At 42.0% G+C, this 16,862-nt stretch overlaps 1 protein-coding gene across 1 annotated transcript in view; it reads left to right on the forward strand.

The window, feature by feature from the left end:
* Window positions 1–7,524: 7,524 nt before the first annotated feature.
* The window catches only part of LOC308282638 (BAR/IMD domain-containing adapter protein 2-like 1), a gene marked incomplete at both ends in the record, with an annotated part of 88,089 nt that continues 78,751 nt past the window's right edge, over window positions 7,525–16,862 (forward strand). Inside the window, one exon of the mRNA XM_080723027.1 lies at window positions 7,525–7,575. Within this exon, the coding sequence (XP_080579153.1) occupies window positions 7,525–7,575 (51 nt within the window). The remainder of the gene's footprint in view (window positions 7,576–16,862) is intronic.

The following is a 16,862-nucleotide window of genomic DNA, read 5'->3' on the forward strand; positions in this document are numbered from 1 at the left end:
TCGTTCTCCTCCAGCACTCAACTTGTGCGTGTGTGTGTGTGTGTGTGTGTGTGTGTGTGTGTGTGTGTGTGTGTGTGTGTGTGTGTGTGTGTGTGTGTGTGTGTGTGTGTGTGTGTGTGTGTGTGTGTGTGTCGTTGTGTCGTTGTGGGGGCGTAAGAGAAAAAAGATTGAGAAGAGAACACTGAATATTTCTCATCTTCTCCTGGGAGATAAATTATGCAGCATTTGTCACCTTGCACGCTGGAAAGCACTGGTGTGTGCGTGCATGTGTGCGCGCATGTGTGTGCTGTGTGTGTGTGTGTGTGTGTGTGTGTGTGTGTGTGTGTGTGTGTGTGTGTGCGTGTGTGCGTGCGTGCGTGCGTGCGTGCGTGCGTGCGTGCGTGCGTGCGTGCGTGCGTGCGTGCGTGTGTGTGTGTGTGCGTGTGTGTGCTTGTGCGCGCGTGTGTGTGTGCCCTGCGGCTGCAATCTCATTTTATATTGTTTGGGCAGAAGCCTTGTATCTCAATATTAAAATTTTTGTTTTTACTTTTCTTCCGTAAATTAATGTCCAACTTCTTTTCTACTCTGTACATATAGTTTTATATTTGTTGATGATACTCTATTTTAAGGTTTTATGAATTGAATACGTAGGACCACAATGGAGTCCCTAAAGGACTTTTTTTCTGTTATCCTTTTAGCTAAAATGTCTGGCTGTATCTCATTTATGTCTAATAAAGTATTCAATCAATCAAACTTAGGGGGGGGGGGGGGGGGGGGTTACAATTCCACATCGGCCTGGGAACGCCCAGGAGGAAGTTGTTAACGTTGCTCATGAGAGGGACGTTTGGAGCGACCCAACTCTGGATAAGAGGTTGAAGATGGATGTATGGTCATCAGGGGTTGTCAAATTCTTTTTTTTTGTGCCATGGACACAGGGGTGTCAATTGGGTATGGCATGGGTATGCAGCTGTGGGGAAATAAAAGTTACTTTTAAATATAAATCCATGAATGTCTCTTTGTCTATTTGCGCTGGTTAAATTACAGTAAAATAACTACAAATGCAAAATTTAACATAATGGTTACTTTAACAAGGTATATAATTATATTCTCCACAGCTTGACAAAATGGTATATTACCAGGTTCTGCAGGTCAGCTGCACAGGTGCAATGCATTATTGTTAATTGTGTCACGTTTACTAACATGCTAAGTTTAGCTGCACTTGAAAAACCATTCCAGGCTGCCATATCCAGCCCAAGAAACCGTAGAAACCTGTGTAAAAGTCATTTCTTTTCAGACATTTTGAAAATAACCGATCTACATGCTCATGTAGATCTGCTATTTTCACCGTGTTATCCAAAATGAGGACTCCCATCTTTGCCATACCCTAGCTTTTGCTGAACTGACGCCACTGCATGGACATACAAAATGAGGACAATAATATTACCAAAAACACATAAAGAGAGTGAGACAGCCCTGAATGACCATACTCTGAGGGGTCCATTTGGTTCCATTTTGTACACTGTCAGAGTTATGGGGGTCCTTGCCATATGCCATAGAGGGTATGCATCATATGCCACTCAGCGCCACTCAAGCCATCAGATGGCACTCAAGCACTCCTACTGACTCTGTTTTTTTGCCACTCAGTAGGCGTTCCCGCATAACTTCTGGGTATGATGATGTCATGTGCATACCCTCTATAGCAGGGTTCCCAAAGTAAAGTGGGTGCCGTGATGCATCCAGGTGTGCCTCGGAATAATCTGATATTATTTGGAATTCATCAATATCACTTCGCTTAGTAAAACAGACATGTTTTGCACCGTTCTTTTTCCATGGCGATCTACAAGCTCACAACGCGTCACATGTGACGCGTTGTGAGCTTGTAGATCGGCTATTTTTTGGTGAACCTTCCCCCCAGAATATAGCGACGCTGGGCTTCAAGTGTTTAAACCTCAAAAGTATAGAAGTTATTTTCAGTCACTTGTGATGGAAACAGTGTAATTCAGGGGTGCCGTGGATGAAAAAGTTATTTACAAAAAGGTTTGAAAACCCCTGCTCTAATAGTGTCGTAGTAAAACAGTGTCATACTCATACATATTCTGAATAAAACCCAGAGACATTCAATAATTGGGTATTGGGTATATGATCAAAACAAGAACATTATGTAATGTTGTGTAAAACAGAAAATCTAACATATGCCACGGACACGGCCAAGTCATTACGAGGAACACATTTGTTCGTTGTGTACAGACATAATGGTAATCCCTGGCAATTTGGACAAACAAAGATTCCACCGGACAGAGACGATCTTCATTCTGCTCGTCGCTGCTCATCCCTCGGGCGCAGATCCAAGACCTTAACTGCAAATGACATTTGGAAAAGCAAATAACGGACGTGTTTGCTCTCACAGTTGATATGCGTGACATTTGCTCTTGTTGCGGTTGTGGCTATTTGAATTAATACCAATCGTTTTGCCCCGTGTCTGGCCGTTCGCCCAGGGCGTCTATCCGGCGTAATGTTAAAACGTAACACCAGTAAGACTCCCTAATCGGGAGATAAGTGACCGTCAGGTCACAGTATACACAAAGAGGCCTGTAAGTGGCATTGGTTCCACCCACAAGTTTGTATGACAACGGTTGATGAGTAAAGCCAAATAAAGTTTCGGCCAATCAGAGGAGGGGGCGGGGCAAAGTTAAACCAATTAAGGTGAAGGACTCTTAATGAAGTTAATTGACACCACCCACGAGTGTGTACGACAAACGGTTGATGAGTAAAGCCAAATAAAGTTTGGGCCAATCAGAGGAGGGGGCGGGGCTAAGTTAAACCAATTAAGGTGAAGGACTCTTAATCAAGTCAATTGACACCACCCACAAGTTTGTACGACAAACGGTTGATGAGTAAAGCCAAATAAAGTTTTGGCCAATGAGGGGAGGGGGCGGGCAAAGCTAAACCAATGAAGGTGAAGGACTGTTGGAACAGCAGGAGTCGGTGGTCCCCGGGAATTCCCCGTGAGCAGCCCAGTTGGGGTGTTGTTTTGGTCATTTTTGCACTATTTGGCGGCGGTGGCAGGGGGTCCCTGGGGGTCCGTGGAGGTCCGGGGGTCCTGAAGGTTGTGGTTTGGCAGGCAAGGAGTGTGTGTGGAAAATTTCACATGGATAGGGGCAACGATGGCAGAGATATGAGTAGGGCAAAAGTGTGACGTGACGTGAAAGACAGACTGACGGACGGACAGACAGCCGGTGGAGGTTTTGACAGTTCTGCGACCTGACGGTCGCAATTAAAAACCTACGTTTTTAAATAAATGTAGTGGAGTGAAAGTACAATATTTGGATCAGAGATTTAGTGGAGTCGAAATGAAAGTATTGCAAATTGGAAATACACAAGTAAAGTAAAAGAAAAATACCTCAAGATTGTACTTTTGTACAGTTACGGTAAGTACAGTACATCCCCACCGAGCGCGGTCAGCGCGGTGAGCGTGAGACGGGCGGAAAAGATTTGGGCGAACGGCCAAACGGGCGAAAGGATCTGTTACCATTTAAAGGCCTAATGTATTTATTATAATTCGTATTGTCTCTGAGATGTAGTGGAGTAGAAGTAGTGAACATTTGAAATAATCCAGCAAATTAAACAATACCTCAAAATTGTGCGTAAGTAGGCTACTTGAGTTAATATAGGCCTACTTTACACCACTGCATTTTAGTCAATGTCGTGTAGGCCTATAGCTAAGAAAGTCCTACTTGAATGAAATGATCGTACTGTAGGCCTATGTGTGTAACCCGTTTTATAATTTGTTTGCGTTCTCCAGTCCTTCTGGGCTAGTGGAAATAAGCGGCCTACAATTATTTTAACAGCATCTTCTTTATTCGACTCGAACCAACACTGCAACATATAGTACGTTGTTACATGTGTTTTTCGGAACCTGTAACCTGTTTTTCAGAACCACTTTTACCTGTCCCCCTAATATGCACACAGGCAGGTAGGAATGTGTTAAAAGGAGGACACAGATTAAAACAACTTCAAGATAATGTAAGTAATGTGCCAAAATGAAATGATGAATGCAGGGACTTGCTGGCCATTGGGAAAAGCGGGACAACTTCCAAACGGCCGGTTCATTCCTGGCCGGTCCAGGCAGGCCATTAGGAAAAAAAATTAAAATAAAATATCGGCCGTCGTTCCATTTTGGGGGATGGGCGGCCAACAAAGTAAATCATCACTGTCAGGCAGAAACCTTGTATCTCCAAGTTTCAAATTTGTAATTTTTGTTCACAAAGCAAAGCCCTGCTTCATCATACAAGGCCGTCGCACAAAAGTAGTGAAAACAGCCGATCTACAAGCACACAACGCCTCGCGGTGCGAGGCGTTGTGTGCTTGTAGATCAGCTATTTTCACTAGTTTAAATCATTTTTAAAATGATAAATACAAAACAAACGGTTTTGGACGTATAAGGTTTCCACCCGACAACAACGAAATATAACTCATGTAATTGGCCCACTGGCTTGTCACTTGTCATGATCTGAAATTGCAAATCTTTGAGTAGCAGCAGCGATAGAGAGAGAGATCTCTCTATAGCGTGCAATGAGGGCCTCTCCAACTCTTTTTCCCGGGCTGAATCAAGGGCCCAGCATGTCCCTGGATGAATGAAATACAATGTGTGCATTAACTGTTACATGTGCATCAGTGTAGTGCAAGTCAATAAAAAACTCTGTAGCTTTTGAACAGTATCTTTTGTTCAACAGTCTGACAGTTGTTGGATAACAACTCTCTGGTAATGGCTCTAACTTTTGGTAGAGTATATTTTGATGTCAAATACTTTAACAGCGACTGACATTTGGAAAGAAACTCGGCGGACATGTTTGCTCTCAGAATTGATCTGTGTGATGTTTGCTCTTGTTGTGGAAGTGGCTGTTTGAAGGGCCAGTATGTCTGTGTGTACAGTACTGTGACCTGTGGTGCATTCCTTATGACTGTGGTGGTCCGGGGACCCCCAGGGGTCCTTCAGGGCGTTCCAGGGTAGGCAGGTGCTCTTGTATGGTGTTTATGGCTGTTGGTAGGGCTTTCCACATTTTGGTGGCATAACAGAACGAATTTAACCACATGAGGCAAATGTTCTCTTTACTCCAACCTCTACAGTTATGTGAAAATTTATTATAACAAGACAAGAATTAAGAAATTATAAGCCCTACTATTTTAATTATATGTGTATCTGAAACTAGCTGATTCACTTGCTCAGTTTGTGATATTGTAGATCAGCAACAAAAAAAAGAAGGAAAAAAAAGAAAGAAGTTTGACAAGTTTGATTTTTTTTTTTAAACAATACCTTAAAATGTGTATTGTGAAATGGGTAGTTGCAAATGGGGACTTACTTTGGGACTTGTATGTATAAGACTTTTACTCAAGTAAGATTTTTAAAGCAGGGCTTTTGATTAATTCATTCATTTAATTCATTACACTGAGTTGATATTGACTGACATCTAGTGGTGAGAGATGGAATCTTCTCACATGTTCTCCACCTGTGGCTTGCCAACAGTGGTAATGGTATAAAGTAAGTTAAGTAACTAAGTATATTTACTCAAGTACTGTACGTAAGTAATAATAATAATAATAATGAATACCTATACTATCCCGTGGGGGAAATTCAGATATCGCAGCCCAAACCAGCTGCTTTATTTATCAGCTTTGACCCAGCTGAACTCAACCCAGTGATGCCCACAAGGAGCGCAAGGGGGAAGGGGAGCAGTGTTAGCTGGAGTGGGGAATCGTACCTGCGACCTCTGGGGCCTCCGGAGTTCTAGGTGTGGACACTAACCACTCAGCCACCACTGCTCCAATAAGTACACTTATGAGGATTTTTTTTTTAACTTTCCAATTTTCAATGCTTTTACTTCTACTTCACTAAATCTCAGTTACTCCACTACAATTATTTGACAACTTTGGTTACTAGTTACCTTGTAGATTTTGATTGATTGATTGATTGATTGATTGATTGATTGATTGATTGATTGATTGATTGATTGAAGACTTAATTAGAAGTTAGCATAGGAAAAGGTACAGTTTCATGACAGTACAGTTCACGAGTAGGCCTACAAGGTCAACTAAAAAGTTAAACGCCACAAGAAAGCTTTTAGGCTTGTTTCAAATGGGGTCCTTGTTGTAAAACACAATGCTAAATAAATGGTATTTACAATTTACAGTATTGTTTTCCCACCTAATATTGATCAAGTTCAGCGTTTCCACTGAGGGGCACAATTTAAGTCAAAGGGGAGCATATATTTAATAATAACCTACATTTCTAGTCAAGGGATAGGCCTAAATTATTTTTGATTTCTTCAAGAAATAGAAATACGTTACATCATGCAAGGCTATAATAACTACACAACCCAAACCTATACCAAAATTGGACACTATGGCTATGTAACTCAGGGGTTGTGAACCAAATGGACCCTAACTGGTCATAAAAACGTTTGAGAACCACTGCTCTCGTTCTGCCTCCAGGGGGCGCCAGAAACCTGCCATTTGGGTCAGTCAGAGTGTGTCAGGTCGGTGTCCACCTTGTATAGTGACGTAGGTCAGACACATAAGCCCCTTTTCCACTGACATGGCCCAACACCACACCACACCACTCCACACCGCCCACTTGTGCCAGGTTTTCCACTACAAAGACCTGGGTAGAGTGGTATGAAAGTGGTACTAAACGTGGTACTAAAACGTATCCAATCCAGAGTAGGTCTGAGCTAGGCCAAACAGGGCCAAACAATTCTGTCTGATCACTCACTGACTTTTCATTTAGACCACCAGGATGTAGTTGTAATACATGATAATAGATTATATTGTGTTATAACCACTATTATAATCTATTATAGTTTATTATAAATGATCATAGTAATACATTAATACTTTATATTGTATTATAATCACAGTTATAATCCATTATAGTGTATTATAGCCTAATTAGGATAGTTGTAATAAAAAATGTATATTGTATTATAATCACAGTTAAACGGGTACATTTGTTTTTTACTGATAGGGGTTGTGTGATGGAAAATGTAGATATTTTTATGTGGTGCGGTGTCGGTGTGGTGTGGTGTGGTGTGGTGTGGTGTGGTGTAGTGTGGTGCTAAAGTTGCAGTCGAAAAGGGGCTATAGTGTACTGCCCTCCCTCTGTCTCTCTTTACCTACGGATACAACCCTCCTCCTCAGTGTAACTAACGTAACGAGGAGCTACAAGTTTGACAGCTCAGCTTTTTCTTTTATCACACCGACACACACACACACACCTGTTACATGCTGCCCTGCGCTCCTCTGTGCGTTATAGGAGTCAGTTGGCAACAGTTGCAGCTTCGGTTTAATTGTTTGGGCGTCGGTTTAGAAGAGGGAAAAAAGCAACAACGTTTAAATGAGTTAACGGTATTTTAAGTTCGTGTTGTTTGGTGTCCTGCGTTGCCTCTCCCTCCCGGCGGACTATCGTATTGTTATAAATTATTAGTTATTTGTGTTTCGTCGGGACCTTCCTTTATAAAGGGAATATAAGTGTGAGTCGACATGAATATCATGTCGAGGGAGTCGGACGAGGTGAGCAAGCTCACCGAGAGCACGTACAAGGTAGGTTTACACTGCTCTCTCTCTCTCTCTCTCTCTCTCTCTGTCTCTCTCTCTCTCTGTGTGTGTGTGTGTGTGTGTGTGTGTGTGTGTGTGTGTGTGTGTGTGTGTGTGTGTGTGTGTGTGTGTGTGTGTGTGTGTGTGTGTGTGTGTGTGTGTGTGCTGCGTGTGCAGGTGGCACCCCAGTATGTCAGTAGGCTATGTCAACTTTATTGTTATTAAACCCACCTTGCACGACTGACTTGTTATTGCTGAGCAAAAGGAATAGCCTAGAATCCACACAAGCAATCAACTCTTGGTATTATGAGTTTGTGACTGTTGATAGCTTGTATATCTGTTATTCTTTGTCCCAGTTGATAGCTCTATCAGAACATGTCTATATTGTGCATTTCTAAAATGTATTTTCTATCTATCTATCTATCTGTCTGTCTCTGTCTCTCTCTGTCTCTGTCTATCTCAATTCAATTTCTTTAATTTCAATTCAAAGTGACTTTATAGGAAGCATGTTTACATCTCTCTCTCTCTCTCTCTCTCTCTCTCTCTCTCTCTCTCTCTCTCTCTCTCTCTCTCTCTCTCTCTCACACACACACACACACACACACACACACACACACACACACACACACACACACACACACACACACACACACACACACACACTACTGTAAATTGAATTGAGCTGCCATTCAAGCATGACTTTCTTCTGCTAGGTAAAGACAGGCTATACAGTGCTAGACTTCTCAGTCAGTTTGTTATTGTGGTTTTCAGCAGTAGTAAGAGAAGTTAACAATAGGACTACACACACACACACACACACACACACACACACACACACACACACACACACACACACACACACACACACACACACACACTAGGCTACCTACATAGCAGCTGTCATCTTTCTGTCAACAGTCCTACATAGCTTACACATAGCTTACAGAGTTGGGTGGAATTCCTGCCTAGCAGCCAGCTAATGGTTTGAATTGAAACAATAACAGACAGACGTACGGACGGACGGACGGACCCCACCCAGACAGGCTTGATAAAGGCCTTTCACCTGCCCAGTCAGAATGCGGTCTGTCTGGTGTGGTTTGTGTTATTGTTTTGCAAATGTCTCAAAATATCTCAGGCTATAGGGTTGTTGTGGATCCTGAACCGCAAGAATCGGGGTAACCAGACCAGATTCGGAGGAATCGGTTCCATTTGGTTCCATTTGTACACTTGTGGTGGAGATAGTCGCCGCCCCCAGCTTGAATGAAGGCTCAAAAGTCTAGTATCTCCCTTGGTCCTTATAGGGATATTCCTTTGGATCAATGGTTAAGATATTGGACTTTCACACGGGAGACCTGGGTTTGCATCCCGGGCTTTACAAAGAATACACACTCTCTCCCAAAACAATTATATTTGAAGGACCCCACCACCCACCCCACCCTGACATGCACTTGGAATGTAGGAGTTGATCACATTTAGGTTGACTCAGTTCCAAATGACTATTGTTAAAATAGCAGATCTACAAGCTCCACAACGCTTTGCAGTTGATCAGCTATTTTCACAATATTTGTGTCTTTCGTTATATCATTTAACAATTTGGCCAATGTTTGACCAGTTCTTATAGTATAGTTGTATTACTTTTGATACATCATATCATAGTAATAGTGGAAATGGTTCCATTGGAACCATTTCTGGAAGCAGGTTTTTTATCACTCAGTCAGAGCTGATTATGTGGACTTCATGTCTGCTGTACAATTACAATGGGGCGGCAGGTGTAGGGCAACCGTCATTAGAGCATGAAGGGTTCCCAGTTCAAATCCCCCTGGCTCCCCCTGAGTTAATGTCGAATAGTGCTTGAGAAAGACTCTGAACCCTAGTTTCTCCCAGTGAGCAGGTTGGTGCCTTGCATGGTTTCCTCTGCCATCGGTGTATGAATGTGTGAGTGGATGAGTGAATGTAATGCACAATCTCTGTAAAGCGCTATATAAATGCACCATTTACAATAACAATACAGTTTGGTTCCATTTGTACACTCTCAGAGTTAAAGACCTGCAAGGTCTCATTTGGAACCACCTATAGAAATCGTTATAGGGAAACGTTAAGGAATCGGACCGTTCAGAGGGAATCGTTAAAATCCCAAATGATCCCAAAACTCTATCTCAGACATCATATCCTGGGCTGTGAAGCTATTGCATGTGGTGGTCCCTGAACATGCCAGTCAGTCAGCAGGCGTTGACACTCTTAAGGGTTGCCCACCTGGCCCTGGCAGGTAAATAAAACTTTTGGGCCGGTGGAGTCTGCTTTCGAGCAGTAAAGTGCTCGTTTGAGAGGGGACACATCCGTCTATAAACACAGCACAAGATGTCTGTCTAAACACCTCAACATGTCTTCTGGTCTGTGGAATGTAAAATAAGAGCACCGTTGACCTACAGTATAATAATGTGCTGTTTCCACTGTTGCTACACTTAAAACATATAAAATAACAACATAGTAAGTGTGAACCCATAGTCATATTCATAGCTATGTAAGTATTTGGCATAAAAATAGAGCTATGAGATTTCTTATCACACAAAAGAAGAAAGAAAAATGGGTTAAACGGAACGGTAATTTTACCTACAGTTTATTTTCATAATGGCAATTTACTTTCCGGGCAAGTGTGCAGGGCCTTTGGGCAAGTAGAACATAACCTGTTCTTGCCCGACGGGCAAGTGCCTCCGATACCTTAGTGCAGGGGTCTTCAACAGGGGGTCCAGGACCCCTAGGGGGTCATCAGAGTTACTACAGGGGGGCCTCCAAATCTTTGTGTGATAGAAACTTTTTTCTCTCCTTTTTTATGTTAAAGGATTAGTCAACTTTTTCTTGAAAAACGGATGCTAAAATAAAAATAATGTTTCGAAAATATTTTATAAAAAAATAAGCTTCATTATGTGTTTCAATAAAAAAATTACCACAGAAAGCGTAAAATAATGATAAAATAATCATTTTGGCCATTGTCGGGCCGACACTTTGTTTACATCCTAGTCTAACTAACCCTATCAAAGAATAGACTAGAATGTAAACAAAGTGTCGGTCTGACAATGGCCAAAATTATTATTTTATCATTATTTTATGCTTTTTGTGGTCATTTTTGAATAGAAACACACGTATGAAGCTTATTTTTTAATAAAATATTTTCGAAACATTTTTATTTTAGCATCTGTTTTTCAAGAAAAAGTTGACTATAGCTCCTTTAAGCACTTGAACCCTATAGTGTCCATATTCTGAGAACTGCCAAAATAGCAGATCTGTTTTGGCAAAGAGGTTTGGTGTAGAGGGGAAAAAAGAGCACACTAAGTACAGAGTGAAAGGTCAAGTTTATGTATTGACAGTTCAAGTAGCTAAATATCTGAGAACACAAATTGCCATGAATCCAAAATACACTGCTGATCGTGCTGTCAAACAATTAAACTATATGGAATCTATGAAAAGGTCCCTGCTTCATCTCTCTCTCTCTCAACTAAGGGGTCCTTGGCCTGAAAACATTGAAGTCTCCTGCCCCTAGGAAAGTGAAGATTCTAATTTTTTGAAGCGGTGAAAGCCGCTTCCAAGGAGTTGCTTTGTGTGTCCCGTACATGTCCATATATGGTCATTCCAGTCCAGAGTGAACAGGCTTTGTCTGTCCCGTACATGTGCATGCAGAATTGAGGATTGGTCAAGCTTCACATGCAATTTGGCCCTCCAGATAAAATCATTCATTCATTCAGAATTCATAAAAATATAGAACTAACGCACATAGAAAGTATAGATCTAGAACACAGATTTCATAGCTCTAGAACACATAGAATAAAAGTTCACTGCTTCACTTCAAACCGAGGTTTGATTTTTTGTTATTATTATTTGATTAGATTTTGGAGAACCTTAAAGGCAGGTAACCTTGTCCTGTGTTTACGTCATTTCCCTCTATACCAGCACCAGTCCTCATCCATGGAGTGGTGTGGTGTTGGTGTTTGACTGCAGAAGTCAGGGGCGTCACAAGGGGTAGGAAAGTGGGACTGAGTTACTAGGGCCCAAGGTGGTGGAGGGGCCTTAATTATTTTATACTTTAACTATTGAAAAATAGCAGATATACAAGCTCACAGCGCGGCACCGAGTGCCGCGCTGCGAGCTTGTAGATCTGCTATTTTTGAAAAAGTCGTGAAAATGTGTGCAAATCTTTGAATATATGTATTTTCGAAGCTAACATTTGTAACTCAAATTTTGCTTCTGGGGGGTCCCTGGAACTCAATATTTTGAGATGGGGTTCCGTGGCCAAATACATACCATGTTGGGGGTTCTTCACATGAAAAGGTTTGAGCTCCACTGACATGGAAACATAGGTTTTTCAAAAAAAGCAGATCTACAAGCTCGCAGCGCGGCACTCGGTGCCGCGCTGTGAGCTTGTATATCTGCTTTTTTTCAATAGTTAAAACACAGGGGCCTCACAGTGAATCCTTGTAGGGCCCAGAATTTGGTGCGACGCCCCTAGCAGAAGTTAACACGCTGTGCTCTCGCTCTGTAATATTAGACAGTGTTTGTTTTGGTACTTTGGTAGACTGGGATGTTTTTGGACTACCGAGACAAAACCCAAGCACAAAAACATCCTCTGTCTAGGAGTCTACCAAAACAAACAGTGAAGGCACTAAAATTAAGTTGTTTTTTTAACCTTTTACCAAATACATAACAGTATCTCTGTGAAAGTTTTTTATTTTTATTCCAAGGCCGGAGATAGAAATCGAATCTCTACCTGGTCACCAATACTGTATAACGATGCTGTCCGGGAGAAACCTCTTAACTCCATATTTGGACTTTTTGTGTTTCTTTTTTTTTTGTAAATTAATAATGCTCTACATCAGGGTTTCCCAAAGTGGGTGCTGTGATGCCTGGCCTATAACAGGTATATACCGTATGTGTAGGTAACCGGTAGAGTCGCCGGAAAGAAACTCACATTTGTTTTACTAAGAATAAGGTTAGAAATAACTTTAGGATTACGCATAATCTTTCTGAGGTTAAGATTAGGAATAGGGTTAGGTTTTGGCACCGTTTTACTGAGGTTAAGGTTAGGAATAAGGTTCATTTTAACCGTTTAGGCATAGTTTACAGAGGTATATAAGGATATTAAGGATCTCAATGGAAAATAACAAATAAGCCTTGCCTTACCCGAGTTTCCTTTTAGTTGACATTGTATCAGTGAACTGTACTGTCATGAAACTGTACCCTTTGCTATCCAAAACTTCTAATAAATTCCTCAATCAATCAATCAATCAATCAATCAATCAAAAGGCATAAACACAATTTGGTGAGGAAACCCATGGAACCACCTCAAGGACCCCCAGGGGGTCCACTGGACTGAGAACCACTGGTCTAAAACTAATGGTGGCGGAGTATTATTCAATGTTAGCCTGAAAGCGAGAATGCACCAGTTAGGCTATTTGTGTGTGCCTGTGTGCGTGCGTGTGTGCGTGCGTGCGTGGGTGCGTGTGTGTGCGCACGTGTCTCAACCACTCCACGTGCCTTTATCACTAGCGTTTACTTTCTTGGATAGCTTTCAGACTTTGCTCTGTGAGGTGATGAACAGCTCCTTGAGGTGATGAAACCCCTCAGCCAGGTTTAATAATTTAGCTGGCTACTGTAAGTGTGTGTGTGTGTGTGTGTGTGTGTGTGTGTGTGTGTGTGTGTGTGTGTGTGTGTGTGTGTGTGTGTGTGTGTGTGTGTGTGTGTGGTGTGTGTGGTGTGTGTGGTGTGACTGGTGTCTGTGTATATGTGATGTGTAGGTGTGTATGAGTGGAAATGTTATACAGCAATCTCCTTTAACACACAGACAGTAGTTATAGTGAAATGCTTCTTACCACACCTTTCAGGCTGCGACCCCCCCCCTCCCCCCCCATATTTGAACTGGGGAACCCCCTACCCTGACAAGCACTTTGGAAGGAATTGTAGGCATCACCTTTAGTTTGACTTATATTGTGAAAATAGGAAAGCTACAAGCTTAGCTCACCACACCTCACACTGCAAAGTTTGCCTCTTTCTTACACAATTTGGCCAATTTGGTATTAACTCATACCCTGCCAAAAAAGAAGTTTTCTATAATAAAAACTTCTTTTTAACTATGGACCTCCCTGCCAGACGTCTTCTGGACGTCTTTAAAAAAAAAAAAAAAAAAAAATTGAAAAAACATTTTTTGGACCTCCAACAGTGTACTAGCCATGATCGCGATCGCGAAATTGCATGTTTAACCCCCATACCAACCCCATCTTTCAAACATGGCAGCCATGTTTGTTTACATTTGAAGAAAACATAAGGGCTGCCTTCTCCTGAATGCCTGAACGGATTTCCAAGCGGATGTTTTTGTTTGAAAGCTGTGAAAAGCATGCACATGCATAGTGCATGATCTGTGCACGAATGTGTGCACCAGCGTGCACACTATTTTTTTAACCCTTTGTTGGCGAACCGGCAATATAAGAGGTCCCACTTTAAATATGGCACTGAAGAAGTTAAAAGGTTCTTACTTGTCATTAAATTGTAGCTTTAGAAATGTGCATAATACACTGTAGTGCACTTATACTGTATGTATTTTGGGTTTGCCCCAAAAATAATGTGGGGCACCCCCTGGGGGACCCTCAACGTTTCTGAGGCCAAGGACCCCTTAATCTTAGAGAGAGATGAAGCAGGGACCCCCCCCCCCCCCCCACACACACACACACACACACTTCATAGTGTACTTTACACATTGTGTTCCAGATTAAACCTTTTCATAGATTTCATAGATGGCTTCTCCAGCCCACCAACGATACACTTTGTGAATAGACAGAAATTGTATCATACCATCTTATTATGAGCATCGGAGAACCAGTTATATATGAAGATGAGGTTGAAAATGGCTGAATTGTTCCTTCCTTTAACAATATTTAACTTTGCTTTTACCATCATTCCAGTCTCTATACCAGCATTAATCAGTCCACCTGTTTCGAATGATATCAACGCACTTAATGCGAAATATTCACGTGCTTTCAGACTCTTCAATGCAGAAGGTATCCAGGATACTAGGATATCCAGTATCCAAATGCAGAGATATTAGTAGTAAAATGACGACATCTAGTGGTCAACCTCAGAGGAGCGCAAAAATAAAACCTGAGGTGAATCCCAGGCTCGAACCAGATGCCAAATATTCTCTGTTCCCCGGTGTAACGCTCCACGCCACAGACCCCGACGGAGCGGCGCGGTATTGGGCGCCGATGACCCCCGTGAGTCGCCACCGAGGCGAGCGCTAGCGAGCCGAGTTGCCGCGACGAGCGGTGGGAACGGCGCCCAATCCCACTCAGCCGCGTTACCGAGTTATGTGCCGTTATGGACAGAATAGTAAATATTCAGTCCCTCACTATCCACGCCTACCCCACTATCCACGTCAAAGATAAATGCACAAAAAAGGAGTCACATCATCCGTTCATTAGCTCAGTCAGTAGAGCACGGATGCAACAATCCCACGGTTTGGGTTCGATTCCCCTGAGGGGAATAATATTCAAGGCGAGAGATATCGGCGCATGCGTACTTCAAAGTGCACGGAGAACAGGATACCGTGGATACTCCTCCGTGGATACCCAGTGCATACTCTCTGCATTCAAACGTCTGAGAAATGGTGAAAAAGTCGGATTGAATGCGAAGAGAGCAGTCGAAGCGGGTGATCAGTCACTGCAGTGGTGTGGTGGTGTTTCCCTGCAGAAACACATTCATTGTAGGGATGGGATGATACAGGATGTATCGTGATAAAAAAACACTCCCGATAATCGTATCGTAGAGTTTAATTACCGGTAATCGTGATATCGTCCTCCGTCATGCACTGGGATCAATTCACCTTTTATTTGCCCAGCTGCATATCCGGTGCCACTTAAACCCTCAACAATTGGTAAAAGTTACTTATAATATACGTACTTGATACAGTCTTTTTTTTTTTCTATCAGATGTCTTTGCCAAAAAATAGCCGATCTACAAGCTTGTAGATCGGCAATTTTTTGGCAAAATTAATGTTCTGCCCCAGGATAATGGATTTTGATTATCGTGATAATATAATAAATCGTGATTTATTTTGTCACAATAATCGTGATATGAAATGTTCATATCGTCCCATCCCTAATTAATTAATTGTCCTCTCGCTTGCTGCATTTTTGGTGTTTTCACCGTTTGTTTCGGTAGACCAAAATGTGGAATGCCCTGTCCCTGAGTCTGACACAATCCATTAAAACAGTGTTTCTCAAATGGGGGTACGTGTACCCCTAGGGTTACGCGGGGGTACTGCAGGGGGTACGTGAGAAAAACTAGAAAATGGGAATATGTATTTTAGTGTTATGGTCATTGGTCAATAATAAAACATTGACAGACTGTGTGTGAACCTGCTCATCTGTAAATTGTTAAACCAATACCTTACAACTGTTATTGAATAGAAATGCTGTTTTATTTTTTGAACATATTGGCATGGGAACTGGATTTGTTATGTCAATCTTTCTAACCAAAATGCTGTCGTCAGGGGAGGGGGTAATTGGCTTCATAAATCAGTATAAGAGGTTACTCCAGCCAAAACGGTTTGAGAACCACTGCATTAAAACATGTGAATCACTGGTTCCTTTCGAAACTGGAATGAAAATCCTTCTTTGAGGAGACCACAAGGAGAATTAAATGCAATTTCCCACTGAGGAGTAGGTGTCGTTCACTGCTGACGTTTTTTCCCTTTTCACCTTTGTACATATAGTCAGTGATGTCATTACGTGCGCATCCCGCATCAAAAAGTCATTCAAGTCGCCCAGGGACTCATTCATGTCATGGACCTGGGGTCCCGGGGATGCGCCTCCATTGGAGTCCATGTTAAAATAATTTACCGGGTCGCGGTAAAAGAAAAACATTTTAAAATTCCACAGACACCACCATTGTTCATGGGTGAAAGCATCCTACTTTACCATACGTTAACACAAATAAAATCCACGTAGAAAGTCTTAAACAGGCGATAGAAACGTCAATGTTTTGATTCCACCGACGTCCAACGCCATTTTGCGCGCCCGAATTCATTAGGGGCACATGTTTTAGTAGTTTTAGAAGTTCTAAGTTCAAACATTAGCCAAATTGTAAAATAAATATAAGAAATAGGCAAACATTTTGAAAATAGCTGATCTACAAGCTCACAGCGCTCGAAAACTCAGACTCATAAAACTTCTCTGGGACCCATTTGAATGACCACCTGTGGGTCCCGGGACCCATTACATTGAAAACCTAGTAACATCACTGATATAGTA

This window comes from Nannobrachium achirus (genome assembly GCF_963921795.1).
Source record: "Nannobrachium achirus genome assembly, chromosome: 4".
NCBI lineage: Eukaryota > Metazoa > Chordata > Actinopteri > Myctophiformes > Myctophidae > Nannobrachium > Nannobrachium achirus.